The sequence below is a fragment of the Nanorana parkeri genome, unplaced genomic scaffold, assembly GCF_000935625.1.
Source record: "Nanorana parkeri isolate BGI_ZX_2015 unplaced genomic scaffold, ASM93562v1 scaffold479, whole genome shotgun sequence".
Lineage (NCBI taxonomy): Eukaryota > Metazoa > Chordata > Amphibia > Anura > Dicroglossidae > Nanorana > Nanorana parkeri.
This window is the reverse complement of record NW_017306747.1, coordinates 640,618-658,972: the sequence shown is the minus strand read 5'-3', so window position 1 is coordinate 658,972 and position 18,355 is coordinate 640,618. Positions and strand designations below refer to the sequence as shown.

Sequence of the window (18,355 nt, the reverse complement as noted above, 5' to 3'; positions counted from 1 at the left end):
GGTGTAGGTACATGGAAGGGTGGTCATTACAGAAGGAGTCTTGGGGAGGTGTAGGTACATGGAAGGGTGGTCATTACAGAAGGAGTCTTGGGGAGGTGTAGGTACATGGAAGGGTGGTCATTACAGAAGGAGTCTTGGGGAGGTGTAGGTACATGGAAGGGTGGTCATTACAGAAGGAGTCTTGGGGAGGTGTAGGTACATGGAAGGGTGGTCATTACAGAAGGAGTCTTGGGGAGGTGTAGGTACATGGAAGGGTGGTCATTACAGAAGGAGTCTTGGGGAGGTGTAGGTACATGGAAGGGTGGTCATTACAGAAGGAGTCTTGGGGAGGTGTAGGTACATGGAAGGGTGGTCATTACAGAAGGAGTCTTGGGGAGGTGTAGGTACATGGAAGGGTGGTCATTACAGAAGGAGTCTTGGGGAGGTGTAGGTACATGGAAGGGTGGTCATTACAGAAGGAGTCTTGGGGAGGTGTAGGTACATGGAAGGGTGGTCATTACAGAAGGAGTCTTGGGGAGGTGTAGGTACATGGAAGGGTGGTCATTACAGAAGGAGTCTTGGGGAGGTGTAGGTACAGGGAAGGGTGGTCATTACAGAAGGAGTCTTGGGGAGGTGTAGGTACATGGAAGGGTGGTCATTACAGAAGGAGTCTTGGGGAGGTGTAGGTACATGGAAGGGTGGTCATTACAGAAGGAGTCTTGGGGAGGTGTAGGTACATGGAAGGGTGGTCATTACAGAAGGAGTCTTGGGGAGGTGCAGGAACGTGGAAGGATGGTCATTACAGAAGGAGTCTTGGGGAGGTGTGGGAACGTGGAAGGATGGTGGACTCAGGGTTGCTCTCTTTACAAAGAATTGTGGAAGAGAGGACATGGAGGTAGGTAGAGAGGATGGGGACTTTGACAGAGCTCTAGGGTGGTGAGGACATGTACATGGATGGTCTCCACAAAAACTGTAGGTACTTGGAAGGATGGTCATTACAAGAGGAGTCTTGGGGTGGTGGGTGATGTAGCAACTTGGTAGCGTAGACTCCAGGTTGATATCTTCTCAAAGAATGTTAAGAAACGGAAGACATTTGGGAAGGTGGAAGGATGGTAGATTTATTCTCTACAGAAGGAGCTCTGGATAGGTGAGGACATGCAGGTTCATGGAAGGATGTACATAACAGAAAGAGCCTTGGGGAGGTGGGAGATGTAGATACATGGAAGGATGCTCATTATAGAAAATGCTTTGGGGGGGGGGATGCAAGAACTTGGAAGGATGATGGACTCAGGGTTGGTATCAACACAAAGAACTTTGAGAAACTGAGGACATTCAGGAAGGTGGAAGAATGGTAGGTTTGTATTCTACAGAGCGCTAGGGGGAGGGAAGGACATAGGGGTACATGAAAGGATGGTCTCTGCAGAAAAAGCTTTTGGCATATGAGGACATGCAGACTCTTGGAAGGATGGCCTCCTATAGAAAGAGCTTTAGCGTATTGAGTGCATACAGGTTGATGGAATGATGCTCTCCTCAGAAGGAGCTTTGGTCACGCGAGGACATGCAGGAACATGGAAGAATGGTCTCTACAAAAAGCGTTGTGGAAGTGGGACATAAAGGTACATGGAAGAACGACCTCTACAGAAAGAGATTTGTGCAGATTAGAACGTGCAGGTTTGTGGATGGACGGTGGTTACGGAAGGGCTCTCGGGCAATGGAAGACATGCAGCTATATGGAAGGATGGTCTCTGTAAAAGGAACTTTGGGCAGATGAGGACATGCAGGTTCATAGCCTCTGCGATAATATCCTTGGGGAGGTTGGACGTGCAGATGTATAGAACGATGGTCTGATTTATGGAAGGATAACCTCTAAAAAATATCCTTGGTGAAGGTGGGACATGCAGGTATATGGGAAGATAATCTTTACAGAAGGAGCATTGGGCACAACATGGAAGGAATGGTCTCTACTGAAATATGTGTGGGCAGGTGAGGACATGGAAGAATTGTGTCTACAGAGATAACTGGGAAGATGTGCAGTTACATGGAAGGATGGTCTCTACAAAGTGAGCCTTGGGGAGGTTAGAGAAGCAGGTACATAGAAGGATGGTCTCTACAAAGTAAGGCTTGGGGAGGTTAGAGAAGTAGGTATATGGAAGGATGGTCTCTACATAGTGAGCTTTGGGGAGGTGGGAGAAGCAGGAACATGGAAGGATGGTCTCTACAAAGTAAGGCTTGGGGAGGTGGGAGAAGTAGGTACATGGAAGGATGGACTCTACATAGTGAGCCTTGGGGAGGTGGGAGAAGTAGGTACATGGAAGGATGGACTCTACATAGTGAGCCTTGGGGAGGTGGGAGAAGTAGGTACATGGAAGGATGGTCTCTACAAATGGAACCTTGGGGAGGTGGGAGAAGTAGGTACATGGAAGGGTGGTCTCTACAAAGTGAGCCTTGGGGAGGTGGGAGAAGTAGGTACATGGAAGGATGGACTCTACATAGTGAGCCTTGGGGAGGTGGGAGAAGTAGGTATATTCTCACCCCCGCTTGGACAGCTTGGAGACCGATTAAAGGAAGCCATTGATTTTCTTTTCATTCTGAATCTTAATTAAATGGAGGAAATTGTTAACACGTTAAATACCATCAAGACCCCGTGGCTGGCTTTAGAGGTCAAAGGTTGTACACGTGCAGCTTATGCAGGATCTGTATGCCTCTTGCTCTGTTGGATTTTCTGTAGGTTTGAGTGAACCCCGATAGCTCACAGGGCTTGGTGATCCCTGAAGATTCATCCACAGAAGGTCTTAGTGTAGCCAAAGATCCTGGACGTGTATTGACAATGATAGGCAGGACATAAGGCATGAGCCATTGTTATTTTTGGTGTACTGGGTCTGGGTGGGTTGAGCGAACATAGCTCACTGGGCTTGGTGCCCCCCAGTTGATCCATCTACATAAGATCTTGGTGTAGCCAAATATCCTGGACATGGATTGACAATGATAGGCAGAACATTAGGCATGAGCCAACGTTATTTTAGGTGTACTGGCTCTTGGGATTAAGTGAACACCTATAACTCAGAGGGTAATTGTGCTCCCTGGAGATCCATCTACAGAAGGTCTTGGTGTGGCCATAGATCCTGAATGTTCATGGACATTGATAGGCAGGACATTAGGCATGTGCCATCGTTGTTTTTGGTGTACTGGGTCTCGATGGATTGAGTGAACACCTATAGGGTACAGGTCTTGTTCCCCCTGTTGATCCATGTACAGAAGGTCTTGGTGTAGAAAAAGATGCTGGGCATGCATTCACAATGATAGGCAGGACATTGGGGATGAGCCATCATTATTTTTGGTGTACCAGGTCCTGGGGGGTTGAGTGAACACACATAGCTCACAGCCAATTGTGCTCCCTGGAGATCCATCTACACCGTAGAGTCTACAGAATGTCTTGGTGTAGCCAGAGATCCTGGACATGCATTCACAATGATATGGAGGAAATAAGGCATGATTGCCCCCCGGGGATTCATCTACAGGAGGTCTTGATGTAGCCAGGATACAAAAGATATGTAGGACATTATTTTTGGTCTTGCTTTTGGGGTATGTCCAGCATTGTATTCATCTGGAGATGAAATGTTATATTTTATTTATATGGGAAATGTGTTTTATATCTTCATATTCTCCATTTCACTTGACCTTTCCCCTGCCATTCAGTCTCCATTGCTGTGTTCTTCATTTTCAGTCATCGTCCCTTCCACGTTACTCCTTACTCCTGTGTTCTCATGTTCATATGTCCTTTCTCCTCCTCAGACCATGATCTCCTCTTGTCTCCTGTTATCTCCTGGGTTGCTTTGTATTTTATGTTGATTTTTTTTTCCCCCCTATTTCTCCCCCCAGTTATTCTCATCACTCTAAGCCCCACGCCCGCTCCATCCCAGCGAGCAGGTATCGGATCACCCTTTTCAACTCCTTACTTGCTCCAGCCGCAGCTAACTTCCCCTTATGTCACTCTTTAACATGCATCCCCTTTTAAATTCATTTGACTGTCTCCCTAATCTGCCCCATTCATGTGTATCTACAGCCCCTCCTCCACAGTCTTCTGCTCATGCTTGGCATCGCTCTCCCACCTGTCTTTGTGCATGGGATGGGGAATGTTGCATGCAGTGTGGATCTGGCATGTAGACTTTTTGTATGGAGCATGAGCTCAGGGAAACCTAACAATCAGGGCAAGGTTGGAGAGCAGACGGTAGAGACGGCTCCACCATTTATGGCAAACGTGATCTTGTAAGGTAGGATGAAGATATCATCAGAATACTGGTATATTGTGTTCCCTTATGTTTGTACTGGTTTCTACCTTGGGAAAACCATTGAAAGGGATGTGTTCAAGTCTTGCCCCTTGATGCACAACACCTGCTACACCTACCCAAAACTGATCATTTAGCGATTGGGTTGATACCCATTCACTCATTACTTGACGCATTGTTCCTTCACTAGATTGTGGAGACCTGACCATCACACCCACTATTTGGCCAAACGTATGAGGACAACCTCTAAGTGGTGAAGGGTATTGTTAATGCAAGAGCATACAATGGCATTACAACAATTGTGTGCTTCCAGCCTTGTGGCAATTGTTTGGGGAAGGCCCCTTTCTGTTCCAGCTTGACTTTTCTCCTGTACATAAAGCCATCTCCATAAAGACATGGCTGGACTAATTGGTTGCAAGAACTGGAGTGGCCTGCACAGAGCCCTGACCTTGACCCCACTGAACGCCTTTAGGATGGATTGGAATGCTCATCTGCGAGCCAGTACTTCTTGAAAATCAATACCCGACTTCACCAGTTCTCTTTTGAATAAATGGGCAAAGTTCCCCTAAGACACACTCACAAATCTTGTGGAAAGCCTTCCTAGAAAGTAGAACTGTGGCCAGGATATGGATATTCAAATGACTCCATAGCTGGACTCCGGTCAGGTGAAAAAAAATCGCATTGTAATAGTGAATTTTATCTAGGGGGTAGGGTGAAATTCTTCCCTTATTCCTCACTCCCACAGGCTTCCATGTTGTATGACTGGTCCTATGAAGCTGCTACTTTTGCTAGTCACTCTCTGACATGGCAATTTACTATGCAGGTTTGGGGTCCCACATTGTCTGTGACTGCGCTGAGGGGCCTCCCACATATTGATAACAATATGTTATCAATATGTGTAAGCCGCAAGGAAAAGGGCAAATAATTCACCTTGTACCTTGCCTTCTAGGTAAAAGGAGCAATTAAAACTTGTAGTGGTAAGGACCAACTGGTGATCAGCTTCAAAACAAGTCCTCACTGACCTGTGTGGCTGCAGACAATATGGAGCGATGTATCCTCGAAATTCATAATAGAAGCAGTGAACCCCCCAACTCGATAAATAAAAGGCTGGTAGACTGCCAGATCAATGAACAAGGTGAGCTTAGCTGCAAACATGAACCATGTTCTTTCTTCTGTGAAATTTGAGGAATTGCTCCACAGCACCTGCAGCTACTCCTTTTGGAGCACCCATCCCTACTCTTTGAATTAAAAAAAAAATGGTGTTGGACTATTGAGGACAACACACGGGGCAGTGCTTGGGAGCTTATGTACTGCTTGTTAAGAATGTGTGAGTGAATATCCATAGTCTGTCCACAGTTCCACTTTAAGGTTCATGCCAAGCTGTGTTGTCATGCTGGTTAGGAATTTATGGAGCGTCCAGAAGGAAGATGGTGCTACGATCGGTCATCATTCAGCCAAGCATGCTAAGGGAAACCTGAGGTCTTTTGAGCAGGTCTTTCCACCAGGAACCCAAAATGCTATTTGAAACTAAAGGGTGATTGTGTCCATCCAAGACACCAGCTTGGGGTAGGCTTACAAGTCTACATTTACTCTGGCTACAGTGGAACCTGTACCAACATAAGATAATAAGGAACCTACAGAGCTGTTTCCTTTTTCACTGTTGTGCCTTCCAAGATCAACCTTTGCCTAGAAAATCGAGCTTCAACCTCAATAACAAGAAGACATATGTGTGCAGAGCACATTGCATGGGGTGTAACCAAGTTTATGGGGTTTTGTTGTATTGGATACGGAACACAAACTACTGACTTGGGGATGTTCAGTTTATAAGGCACAGAGCTTAGCAAATCTGTCATCTGATTAAAGTTATTGACCTGAAACGAGACGCAAAGACAAGCGTCCTAGAGGTGCCTACACAGAGTCCTCTACAGAGCTCCAGGAGAACCCAAAACCAAGGTGCCAGTTCTATCATTCAGCTCTGAAATGGACGTTATGTTAAAGGATTTGGTGTGGGAGCAAAGATCTGATTTCCAATTGGGAAGTGGCTATGTATACCTCCCAGGTGTTTTCTTATATGTTCTCTGGCCAGATCGATAAATTCAATGATGTGACAGGTTTTCTTTACCATCAGGAGAAGGTATGGGGTTTTGAGTGGGGTGTTCAGGGCATAATGGGGCACTGCTATTGCTCGTAGCTTATCTCTGGTCCCCAATCTTTGTCCCTTCTCTGTGTACCACCTTCTTTTCGTCCAGCCTTACAACTTCCTCTCGCCAATGATGGGCACAGTCGATCCGACAGTTCGACACATCACCCGTCACTGCCTGTCCGGCCGCGGCACATGTTGAACATTCCCCAAACCAACTACGTGACGCAGCGGAGCTTGGAGAGGTGAGGACAGGTCTTGGTCACACTGGAATGTTTCATGTAACTTGTGTGCAGACATTTCTATATGTCAGAGCAGAGATTTGCTTGAAATTGTCTACAGATTTTAGGGTACATGTATAGGAGGTGTCAGATCCCCAATTAAGTCCAATGCAGTTAGTGCCCATCCTATTTATTAAGCTGAATTACTGTGATGAGACTCTCCCATATAGGCAGATACCCCAAACATGGGGGGAGGGCTGATAAAGCCCTCAGCCGTTGTGCATGTAATTGGACATGCTGTGATTATATGCGGCCATCAGCAATGCGGCATGTCAGAGTACAGTTCAGACCCCGTCAATTGCTTTGTACAGCACTTCCCACCTGCAGTGGAGTCTCTCTGAGCAATTTGGGAGACTCTTCCATTCTGGCCCATTCCCAACTATAAATGGGGCCTAACAGCTTAGAAACACCTGCTGTGTGTATACGATACAGGGCTGCCAAGATCTGCTTTCTTCAGAGAAACACAGCTGGTTCGTTCATTGAAGGACACGGCAAAGATTGGAAGATCTCGCCGCTGGGGTATGCTGCCACCTGCAGGGGTAGGACGCTAGGCACTAAACAGCAAAACAGCTTAGGGGCAGCGCCTTGCTTTTTGTAGGGATGCACTGATACCGCTTTTTCGGTATCGAATACCAATATTTTTTTCCCGGTACTTGCCGATACCGAGTGCTGGTGCATTATGCCCCGATTATCAGAGAGTTGGGTGGCGGATAATGACCCGTCGCCCGGCTTCCCAATTTGCCTGTGAAGCCGGTGTTCTAGCGAAAGAACACCGGCTTCAGAGGCTGTCTCGCTTCCTGACCAATCAGGAAGTCGGGCGGCGAGTCATGAGGTGCCGTCCGGCTTCCTGATTGGTCAGAAAGCCAGGCTGCTTGGCAACACGTGAAGCCAGCTTCCTAGCCAACAATCCTAGCCACCCCCTGACCCGCCTCCCAGGTTCCTGATTTAGCTAGGAAGCTGGCTTCACTTGTTCCTAGGCAGCCTGGCTTCCTGACCAATCAGGGAGGCGAGTTATTACGTGCCGCTCAGCTTCCTGATTGGTTAGGAAGCCAGGCTGCTTAATAACACGTGAAGCCGGCTTCCTAACCAATTGGGTAGGTGGCTCATAATCCACCGCCCGGCTTCCTGTTTGGAAAGGAAGCTGGCTCCAAGCTCCCTCTGCACTGCCGGTCAGAGGAAGATCTCCCTCTGACCCAAAGTTCCCGTATCGGAGCATTTGGTTGAGTAAGAGTACTTGCCCAAATACTCAGTATCGGCACCGATACCAAATACTAGTATCGGTGCATCCCTAGTTTTTTGCCCAACCTTCAAGCTTCAGTTTCTAAAGTTTTTGTAAACCAGCCACCTGGTCTCCTGTACGTAGTTTTGCCAAGTTTTATAGAGTTGATGTTTTTGCTTCTAGTTTTGGACGTAAGGTCCCTCAGGTGGCAGTGTGACCTCCTAGGTTTACACTGTTCCTGGTGGTTTCCTCTTGCCCGCTATTTTATTTTTTTGGGTAACTACTCGTTGATGTCCCTGTGGTGAGATCCTCCCGATCTTGTGTGTATCCTTCAATGAACGAAAGAGAAAATTGGATTTTTGTACTCCCCATAAAATCCTTTCTCTGCGTTCATTGAAGGACGCAGCAACCACCCTGGTTTGGCTGTTGCCTTATGTTGTTGCAACTTACTGGTGCAGTGTAAGCACTTGGGTGGTTGGCCACCAACAGGGGCCACCCCTCGGCTGTGTTTTTGTTTTTTTTGGTGTATTGTGCCTAGTGCCCTACTCCTGCAGGTGGCAGTATACCCCAGTGGTGAAATCGTCCGATCTTTGCTGTGTCCTTCAATGAACACAGAGAGAAGGATTTTACGGCGAGTACAAAAATCCAATTTTCTCCCCAATGTCTGTAGATGGAGAGATGAATGAGGGCTTGTTTTAGGCCATGCAGTGTGCATGTCCATACAGAATCCTGCATGCAGGAGGGTTAGGCGGTCCGTGTAGCCACGTGCATCCGCCTGTTCAACTCGTTGACAGGAAGTGGCTCCACGCAGCTATGCGCTGACCTGAATGTACACATCTGTACGGGTATGGACGCATGCCGTGGACTCTGAGTGTCTGCGTGCATTTGGCTGTAGGACCGTTTGTGGTGCTGATGTTACGGAGGCTAATTCTTTTTCTGTCATTTTTTAGCACTGAAATTGACCAAAAGCTGCAAGAAATTATTAAGCAGACGGGTTTCCTGGGGATTGATGGACAGGTGAGATGACGACGATGGGCTTTGTTATAGGCTTCGGTTTACTTGGTGTTGGTTCGAGAGCGCATAGTAATTTTTAGTTATGGGAGTAACTTTTATTATAGCTGATAATAGAGCAGAGTAACTGAATGGGCGAGGTGACCGTGTCTCTTTATGATTCTGTCGATGGGAATGTGGAGGCTGCTATTGCTGACTTGCTTTGCAGGTACAAGCTGTAGAGCGGTCATGTTTATCCTTGCTTCGCTCCTTGGGTCCTTGATGGGGATGCACCGATACTAGTGGTTGTACTCGTCCAAATGCTCCCGATGCCTATCCCGATACCAGAACTTCCAGTATCAGGAAGCCGAGCGGCGAGTCATTACTCGCTGCCCGGCTTCCTGGTTTGCCGGCAAGCCAACTCCATGTGCCCTCGTCACCTTGAAAACAAGGGAGCATGGAGCTGGCTTCCTGGCCAATCAAGAAGTCGAGCTGGTAATGACTCGCTTCCCAGCTTCCTGACTGGCTGGGAAGCCAGCTCCATGCTCCCTCGTCACTTGGCCAATCAGTGTGTAATGACCGCCCAGTTTCCAGATGGGTCGGGAAGCTGGCCAATCAGGAAGCCGGGCGGCGAGTCATTACCCGACCGCCGGCTTCCTGGCCAATTAGGAAGTTGGGTGCCGTGTAATGACTCGCCTCGCCACCCGACCTGCTGATCGGTCGGGAAGCTAGCTCTATGCTCCCTCATCATCTGGTGACGAGGCAGCATGGAGATGGCTAATTGGGAAGCTGGGTGGCGCTTCCCGGCTAATTAATGGGACTTCCGGTATCAGTGTTTGGTATCGGTGAGTACCGAAAAATCGGTATCGGTGCATCCTTAGTCCCTGATCCTGGACAAGCAAGGAGGTTGACAGTTCTGACTCGGCTGGATGCTTTTTTGTTTCTGGTTAATAATTCACTAGGTAGTGATGCACAAATGAGGATTAAACCCTAACAGGTGGCACCGTATAGTCTGTTCACACAAGTGTGGGTGTGCGCTATGGTCAATATAACACTGGTGTAGGGGGAGTTGTTTCATTTTTATTTAATTTTTATTTAATTTTTTTACTTTATTGAAGTGTCACAAAATGACACTTCACCTCTATTCACAACAACATGTTGATGCGCGCACTGTGAGTTGATATGCCTTGCACTGAATAAAACTGGAGACATGCTGCGTGTATAAAGCAACCTGATCATCTCCATGGGCTGCCAAAGCTGACCCCCCCAACCCCCTCCCTCCAGCATGTATCCTGGGCTCCGTTTCACCTCCAACAATGAACATGATTTTATTTTCTGGCATTTGGTCTGTTAAAGGTTGGAGTTCAGCTTTCAAAGTATAAAGGTCATGTAGTAATGAGGCTGATGGGTACCGGATAATCGGAGGATCACCGATTTTTGGCTCAGGGTCATCGATGGAATGAGGCAGTAGAGGAGCTTGGACTGTGTCAGGTCATAATTCTGGTGGAGGTCGGTGGTAGAGAAGGTTTGATCGGAGCAGGTAATAAATCTCCGCTCTCTCACCGTTTTCTCGTTCTCAGAAATACCAGGCAGATATAAACGACTTGGAGAATTTGGGAGAAATCGGCAGCGGAACTTGTGGGCAAGTCTGGAAGATGAGGTTTAAGAAGACCGGACATGTCATCGCAGTGAAGGTATGGACTGTACCGTATTTTTCCGTCTATAAGACGCCCCCAACTTTTCTTACCCAAAATTCAGAAATCAATATTTGAAATTATATAATTCATCACACTTACCTCCTAAGTCAATCACGTTATGCTCCGACATTACAGCTCTGGGCACTGGCTACACGCTCTCCCCGGCAGCAGCTGACGTCGGGTACAAAAGATTTATGATCGGATTACAGAGACAAGATAAGTTTTCCTTCACTCGTGGATCTTTTGTGCCTGGCGTCGGCTGTTGCTGGGGAGAGCGGATTCCAGAGGCAAGATAACAGTATTCTTCCACTCTCCCCAGCAACAGCTGACGTCGGGTACAAAAGATTTATGATTGGAGGAACTTCTGCAAAACGAAGTTTCACTCGTGAGACTAGTTTGCAGAGTTCTCCTCTCGGCCCCCCGTGTATAAGACGCCCCTGTATTTTTGGGTAAACATTTTAATGAAAAAGTAGCGTCTTATACACGGAAAAATACGGTATATGGTATACTGGTGGCTGGTCTGAAAGATGATAATGTAGAGCTGCAGCTAACGATTATTTTCAAAATCGATTAGTTAGCCGATTATTAAGTTCGATTAATCGGTTAATCGGATAAACAATAAAATAAAGTTTAAAAAATGGCTCCAGTGATAGGACTACTAGTTTGTATTGAGGTTGTAGTCCATCACAGGAGCAAGCTTGGAGCGGTGGAAGTAAAAAAGAAAAAGATAGTGTGGTGTGCAATATAGTGAAATGGAAAGTGTAAAATTATACAGCAATGAATGCAGAATGGCACCGGCTATAGAGGACTACAAAACCCAGCAAAAGCACATTATACAGCACAATGCAGAACACCGCCAGCTATAGAGGAATACAACAAATCCCAGCAATAGTACATAATAGCTGGCGGCATTCTGCATTGCGCTGTATAATGTACTATTGCTGGGTTTTGTAGTCCTCTATAGCTGGTGGTATTTAGCATTGTACCACTTTATAATGTACTATTGCTGGGATTTGTTGTAGTCCTCTATAGCTGGTGGTATTCCGCATTGCGCTGTATAATGTATTATTGCTGGGACTTGTAGTCCTCTATACAGCGCAATGCAGAATATCACCAGCTATAGAGGAGTACAACAAATCCCAGCAATACATTATACATACAGTGTATAATGTATTGCTGGGATTTGTATTCCTATGTATAATATACAGCACAATGTACCATCAGCTATAGAGAAATACAAATCCCAGCAATACATTATAGAGCACCATGTGTGGGAAAGTGCACGCTTACCTGACCAGTCTTCCAGCAACTTGCTTCTGAGATTGGACCTGTCTATCAGCTGCTGTCATCCCCCCACCCCTGCTCCTCCTTACTACATCTCCCCGCGTGCCTTGCCGATCGTGGATGGGCAGGAAATGTGAGGCGGGGAGGAGGTGCGGCGCACAGCGTGTGGAGCTGTGAACAGGGCCAACTGATCGGAAGCCGATTAATCGATTATTGAAAAAGTTGACAACTTTTTCAATAATCGATTATGTCGATTAGTTGTTGCAGCCCTATAATAATGGGCTGTTTCATCCTGACCTTACCATGGTGATGATGGAGGTCGTGTTCTTGGACATATTGACCTTGCTTTGTTTGGAAGATGACACGAAGCTGTGGGGTGAAAGGGTCCGTCCACCCAATAGTAATGGTTACACTGGGTGTAATCTGGTGGGATGAGTGAATCTCTTGTCGCTTATGTCTTGAATCCTCTAGCAGTGATCGCTCCATCATTCCCGTTCTTCTCCACCTGGGAGCTTTGGTCCTCCTTAACACCTATGGAAGGCATATGATGGTGATATCTGGTGGGCTTCCAAAAACGCAGACGCCTTTTTCAGTAACATTCTTTTGTCTTCCAGCAAATGCGCCGATCAGGAAACAAGGAGGAAAACAAACGAATTCTGATGGATCTGGACGTGGTACTGAAGAGTCACGATTGCCCATACATAGTACAATGTTATGGCACTTTTATTACAAATGTGAGTATACGGCATGGAACAGAGGTCAGATGGATCGGCAATATGTCAGGCCCCATTCACACTAAGCGTATTGCAAATCGCGCGTTTGTTGCGCGATTGTAATTTTGTGCGATATCATGCGGTTTTCTGCGCGATCTCGCGCAAATGATTGCAATGGACCGAGTGCAATGACGCGACATCCACGACAAAAAAGGGCCCTGCATTAGCGACAGCGACGAGCACAGCTCCATTGACTTGCATTGGAGAGCGATATCGCACGGAAATCGGCGCTATAAATCGCTCAGTGTGAATGGGGCCTTAATCCAGTTTGCTTTTATATCTTCTCCATTCTTTAACCCCTTGAAGCTTGCGGTGTTACACCCCCTTCCTGTCCCGGCTTATTCCGTCATACAACACTGTACTGAAATTAATTTCATACAATTTTTTGGGGACACATAGAGCTTTCTTTTGGTGGTATTTAATCCCCAATACGGGGTTTTTATTTATTTACTATATAAAGATATATAAAGAAAGAAAGACAGTAAATTGAGGGGCAAAAAAAACCTGTTTTCTAGGGATGCACCGATACCGTTTTTTCGAGTGCCAATATTTTTTATACGGTACTCGCCGATACCGAAAGTCCCATTAAGGAAGACGGGCGGCATGTAAAGACTCGCCACCTGGCTTTCCGATTAGCAGGAAAGCCATCTGCATGCTCCCTCGTCACCAGGTGAGGAGGGAGCATCGAGCCGGCTCCCCGGCCAATCGGGATGCCAGCCAACGAGTCATTATCTGGCGCCCGGTTTCCTTATTGGCCACCACCAGGTGACGAGGGAGCATGAAGCTGGCTTTCTGGCCAATCGGCAAGCCGGGTGCCAATCAGGAAGCTAGGCGGCGAGTCATTACACACTTCACGGCTTCCTGATTAGCCGGGAAGCCAGCTCCATACTCCCCCGCCACCAAGCAACGAGGGAGCATGGAGCCAGCTTTCTGGCCAATCGGGAAGCCGGGCAGCGTGTAATGACTCGCTGCCCGGCTTCCTGATACTGGACGCACAGGTATCGGGCTAGGCATCGGAGCATTTGGGCGAGTATTAGTACTCGCACAAATACTCGACACGCTTCATAAGCTTTTACTGCTCATCTAGTGTTATCCGCGATTGATGGCTCTAGAATTATTACTTGTACTCAGACATTCGCGGTGATATGTAACTTGTGTGGTGCACTCATCATTTTTGCATGTAGGCACACCCGACGTGTGTTTGCATTTGTGCGTGTATGTAGGGGCGGGGAACTTTAAAACTTTTTAACGTTTAAAAAAAAAAATATTTTTTATTTTACACTCAACCTTATAACTTTCATATAGGGGACTGACAAGTGTGTGATGGCACACATAGTGACAGGTCCTCTTTATGGAGACATCAGGGGTCTATTAGACCCCTAATCTCTCTTGTGGACCCCAAAGAAGCTGATGAAGCACAGATCGGCTTCACCAGCTTCTTCTACTCCGGCTACAGCAGCCAGAGAAATGACAAGACTGAAACAGGAAGTGATGTAAATTACTTCCAGGTCCAGTGATTGGACACTGGGACTGTGCTGTTCTCCCTCCGATCTAAGAGTACTTGTCATGGCGATCCCGGGCCCGTATGGGGGACAACTGAGCACTGAGTAGCCGGCGGAAGGTGGGGAACTGCACACCCCATGCAACATACAAACGATCAGGTGACTATATAGCTGCCCGATCGTTTGTATGTAAACAACCATTGCTGGCTGTTTAAAATGCTTATGGTTTCCTGCTTATGCATGAGCAGAGATGCAACAGGAAGTTAGAGAAAATCTCCCAAAGTGCGGTGAGTTCCCCATATAGACAACGTCTGTCCATACTGTAAGATTTTTCCTTATCTTTTGCTCTTGGAACACCTCTAAAATTTTGGATTTCTCCTTTTTTCTTTCTCCTTTTTTCTTTCTCCCATAACAATGGTCACTAGTAGAAATGGAGGGTTGAACCTCCCCAATGGAGTCAGCAATACAAACTTGAGAGCGTCTAATCCCCTGGTGCTTTAATTGGGGGGGATGTCTAGTACCTCTCCATTAATGGGGGTGGCTCTGTGTCCATAATGCCGCCATTTGTGTTGACTTTTACTCTGAAGTGGTAAAAAAATGACTTCTTTTGTTCTTCTGTGTAAATGACAGACTGACGTGTTCATAGCCATGGAGCTGATGGGAACGTGTGCAGAAAAACTGAAGAAAAGGATCCAGGGTCCCATACCAGAGAGCATTCTGGGAAAGATGACTGTAGCAGTGAGTAATCCATAGACTCAGAGTTTGGGGGGCCCACTCATAAATTCAGCCGATCTGCTTTTCAGAATTCCTTTGCTGTGTATTTCTGGCTCGTGGTCAGAAGTGTTAAATCCAAACTTACTAAGGGCCCTGCCGAGGGTTGTGAATAAAATCGGGGGCCGGACATAATGAAGAAGAAAAAAAATGTACCTTGCTCAGGCCCACGAAGCTCAGGCCCTGGGGTCCTGTGTGTGAGGGCACTACAAGTGTCAGCAATCCCTGTACATTATATGACACTTCTATGTGTGAGGGAACATTAAATGGACAGGGACTGCTGACACTTGTAGTTCCCTCACACAGTCAGTCTTGGATACACACAGTAGGACTAACCAGGAGCCGCTGAGACCAGAGGTGTGGAGTTACGTGCTGGCGATGAGGCCCGGGAGGGAGGCGGTCCAGGGGGAGAATCCTGCGGCCCCTTGAGGGAGGCTGTGCCGACGAGAAACCTGCAGCCCGGGAGCGAGGCGGTCCAGGAGGGAGGGGGTGCGGAGGAGAAACCTGCCCGGGAGGGAGGGGGTGCCGAGGAGAGACCTGGGGCCCGGGAGGGAGGCGGTGCCGAGTAGAGACCTGGGGCCCGGGAGGGAGGCGGTGCCGAGTAGAGACCTGGGGCCCGGGAGGGAGGCGGTGCCGAGGAGAGACCTGGGGCCCGGGAGGGAGGCGGTGCCGAGGAGAGAGCTGGGGCCCGGGAGGGAGGCGCGGTGTCCTGCAGAGGTCGGCCAGATTCTCCTCCTTTTTTGTATTGGAGTGGGGAATGCTTAGAACCCGTTTTTATTGCCGTCTGGTGCCCCCGCTATGGAGATTGACTCTCCAGTTGTTCTGGTGGCCATTCTTCCAGGAACTGATGGAGAAACTCTAAAATTGTGAGTTGCCATCAGAGCAGGAAAGCTGGGAAATCTTCCAGCGAGGACATCTGTCAAGAGGTGATTCACTTTGAAGAGATTTGCTGTCACTTCCTGTTGTATCCACAATACAGGAAGTGAAGGGAAATATCTAAAACGGGGAAACAAAACACACTTCCTGTTCTAGGTTGCCAATGCTCACTCAGCGTGGTCATTCTAGGACAGGATACGCTCCCTCTTCTCTTCTCCATTATATGGGGCAAAGGTGTTCTGTAGTCCTCAGAAATAACTGGCAACCATGTTACTGATAGGAGTGCTAGTGTACAGGAAGTTATCTGCTTGCAAGATTCCTGGCAAGGTCAGAAGGTTTTCTTGTCGTAGAAATATAACAAAACGCTCTGAATGATTTATTTTATTTCCCCCCAAAAGGGACCAAACAAGAGATTGTCCTTCTTGGGGCTTACATTCACTTTATAGTATTTTAGGCAACACAAGCAAACCCAACTTTTTTTTCTTTTGCTCCTCTTAGATTGTAAATGCCTTGTATTATCTGAAAGAGAAACACGGGGTGATACACAGGGACGTCAAACCCTCGAATATTCTTTTGGATGCTACCGGACAGATCAAGCTATGCGACTTTGGAATCAGCGGGCGTCTTGTGGACTCAAAGGCCAAAACCAGGAGCGCGGGTTGTGCTGCTTATATGGCTGTAAGTACGCTGGGTGGGGTTTAGGTAACAAGAATGGAGAAGATGATCCATGAGGTGGAGAAATATTCCTGCAATGTTCTTAGTGCTTCCATCTCTTGTCTCCTTCAGCCTGAGAGGATTGACCCGCCAGATCCCACCAAGCCAGACTATGACATCCGAGCAGATGTGTGGAGTCTCGGGATCTCATTGGTGAGCTGCTTCCACACTACTCTGTATTACCCTCAAGTCTCTCGTGGTCTTATCTCGCCTCACAGCTCTTCTTCATCATGCTTTATTCTATTCTAGGTGGAGTTGGCCACCGGTCAGTTTCCTTACAAGAACTGCAAGACAGACTTTGAAGTCCTCACCAAAGTCCTTCAAGAAGAACCTCCGGTTCTGCCTCATAATATGGGGTTTTCTTCTCTTTTTCAGTCTTTTGTCAAAGATTGGTGAGTTCAGTTACTCCTTTTTTCTTTTTTTTAGCGATGAGCTGCCATGCACTTGAAGAGCATCCCTTCCTGCAATCATATATTACATCCATAGTAGTCCTCAAGAGCTTTCACCTGATGTATCTTCATTAATGAAGCAGGTGACCTACACCTGCACGTGCTCAGTGTGACCTTCAGTTCCGGCATCCTTGCCTTGCTGAGCTCTTGGGCACCTTGCCAGTATGACGTTGGCTTCCAGCATCGGTGCTCTGCTGTTGCAACTTACTGCCCCCCTTCAGCCACCCCATGTGACTGTCAACTATGGATACACCGATAACGTTTTTTCGGTATCGAGTAAGATTACCAATATTTTTTGATTTCGGTACTTGCCGATACCGGGTGCCCTGATTATTGGGAAGCCAGTCGTTGGATCATGACCTGTCGCCCGGCTTCCTGATTGCCTGTGAAGCCGGTGTTCTAGCGAAAGAACAGCAGCTTCACTTGCCGAGGCTGCCTGGCTTCCTGACCAATCAGGAAGCCGGGCGGGGAGTCATGTGATGTCGTGCAGCTTCTTGATTGGTCAGGAAGCCAGGCTGCCTAGAAACAATTGAAGCTGGCTTCCTAACCAATCAGGAAGCCAGGCGGCAGGTCATGACTTGCATCACGGCTTCCTGATTGGCTAGGAAGCTGGCGTCACTTGTTGCTAGATAGCGTCGCTTCCTGACCAATCAGGAAGCCGTGATGCAAGTCATGACCTGCCGCCTGGCTTCCTGATTGGTTAGGAAGCCAGGCTGCTTACCAACAAGTGAAGCTTGGCTTCACTTGTTCCTAGGCAGCCTGGCTTCCTGACCAATTAGGAAGTCAGGCTGCCTAGCAACAAGTGAAGCCGGCTTCCTAGCCAATCAGGAAGCCAGGAGGCGGGTCATAACCCACCGCCCGACTTCCTGATTGGAAAGGAAGCCGGCTCCATGCACCCTCAGCACTTGCGGTCAGAGGGAGTACTCCCTCTGACCAGAAGTCCTGGTATCTGAGCATTTGGACGAGTAAGAGTACCTCGGTACCGATACTAGTATCGCTGCATCCCTACTACCAACTGTACGTTCACAGGATTTTTTTGGCTGAGGTGCATTGTGGGCAGAAGAGGAGGTGGAGGACGTAGGTGCCAGTACGCATTCACAATGCTGCCACAATAACAGTGCAAATATCTGTGTATTGACCTGTTGGGTTTTGGAGTTTTTTGGCCGGTGGACAGGAGCGTTTACCTCTACTTGAACCCTTTTTGTTTTGATTTGATTTTATTATCCCCGCTTAACCTGACCCTTAACGTCACCTTTTCACTCCAGTGAAGCTAATCCAGCACAGATCGTTGTTGGTTAACTTCAACCCCGACTGCTGTGAACACTCTGAAACTGTGAGTGATAAAATGCTCGTCGTCTCCGGCTTGTTTCAGTGCAGAGACGATCATGGGTTGT

General features: G+C 47.6%; 1 protein-coding gene across 3 annotated transcripts in view; it reads left to right on the top strand.

Annotated features, from left to right (window-relative positions):
• MAP2K7 (mitogen-activated protein kinase kinase 7) overlaps nt 1-18,355 on the top strand; it is a 22,877-nt gene that overhangs the window by 1,230 nt on the left and 3,292 nt on the right. Inside the window, exons 2-10 of one of the 3 annotated variants that reach the window (XM_018560826.1) lie at nt 3,859-3,906; nt 6,515-6,650; nt 8,856-8,922; nt 10,476-10,589; nt 12,491-12,610; nt 14,782-14,889; nt 16,297-16,476; nt 16,585-16,665; nt 16,762-16,904. In XM_018560826.1, the coding sequence (XP_018416328.1) occupies nt 3,859-3,906; nt 6,515-6,650; nt 8,856-8,922; nt 10,476-10,589; nt 12,491-12,610; nt 14,782-14,889; nt 16,297-16,476; nt 16,585-16,665; nt 16,762-16,904 (997 nt within the window). Of the gene's footprint in view, nt 1-3,858; nt 3,907-6,514; nt 6,651-8,855; nt 8,923-10,475; nt 10,590-12,490; nt 12,611-14,781; nt 14,890-16,296; nt 16,477-16,584; nt 16,702-16,761; nt 16,905-18,355 lie in introns of all 3 variants that reach the window. The other 2 variants (XM_018560827.1, XM_018560828.1) reach the window with 2 other exon arrangements.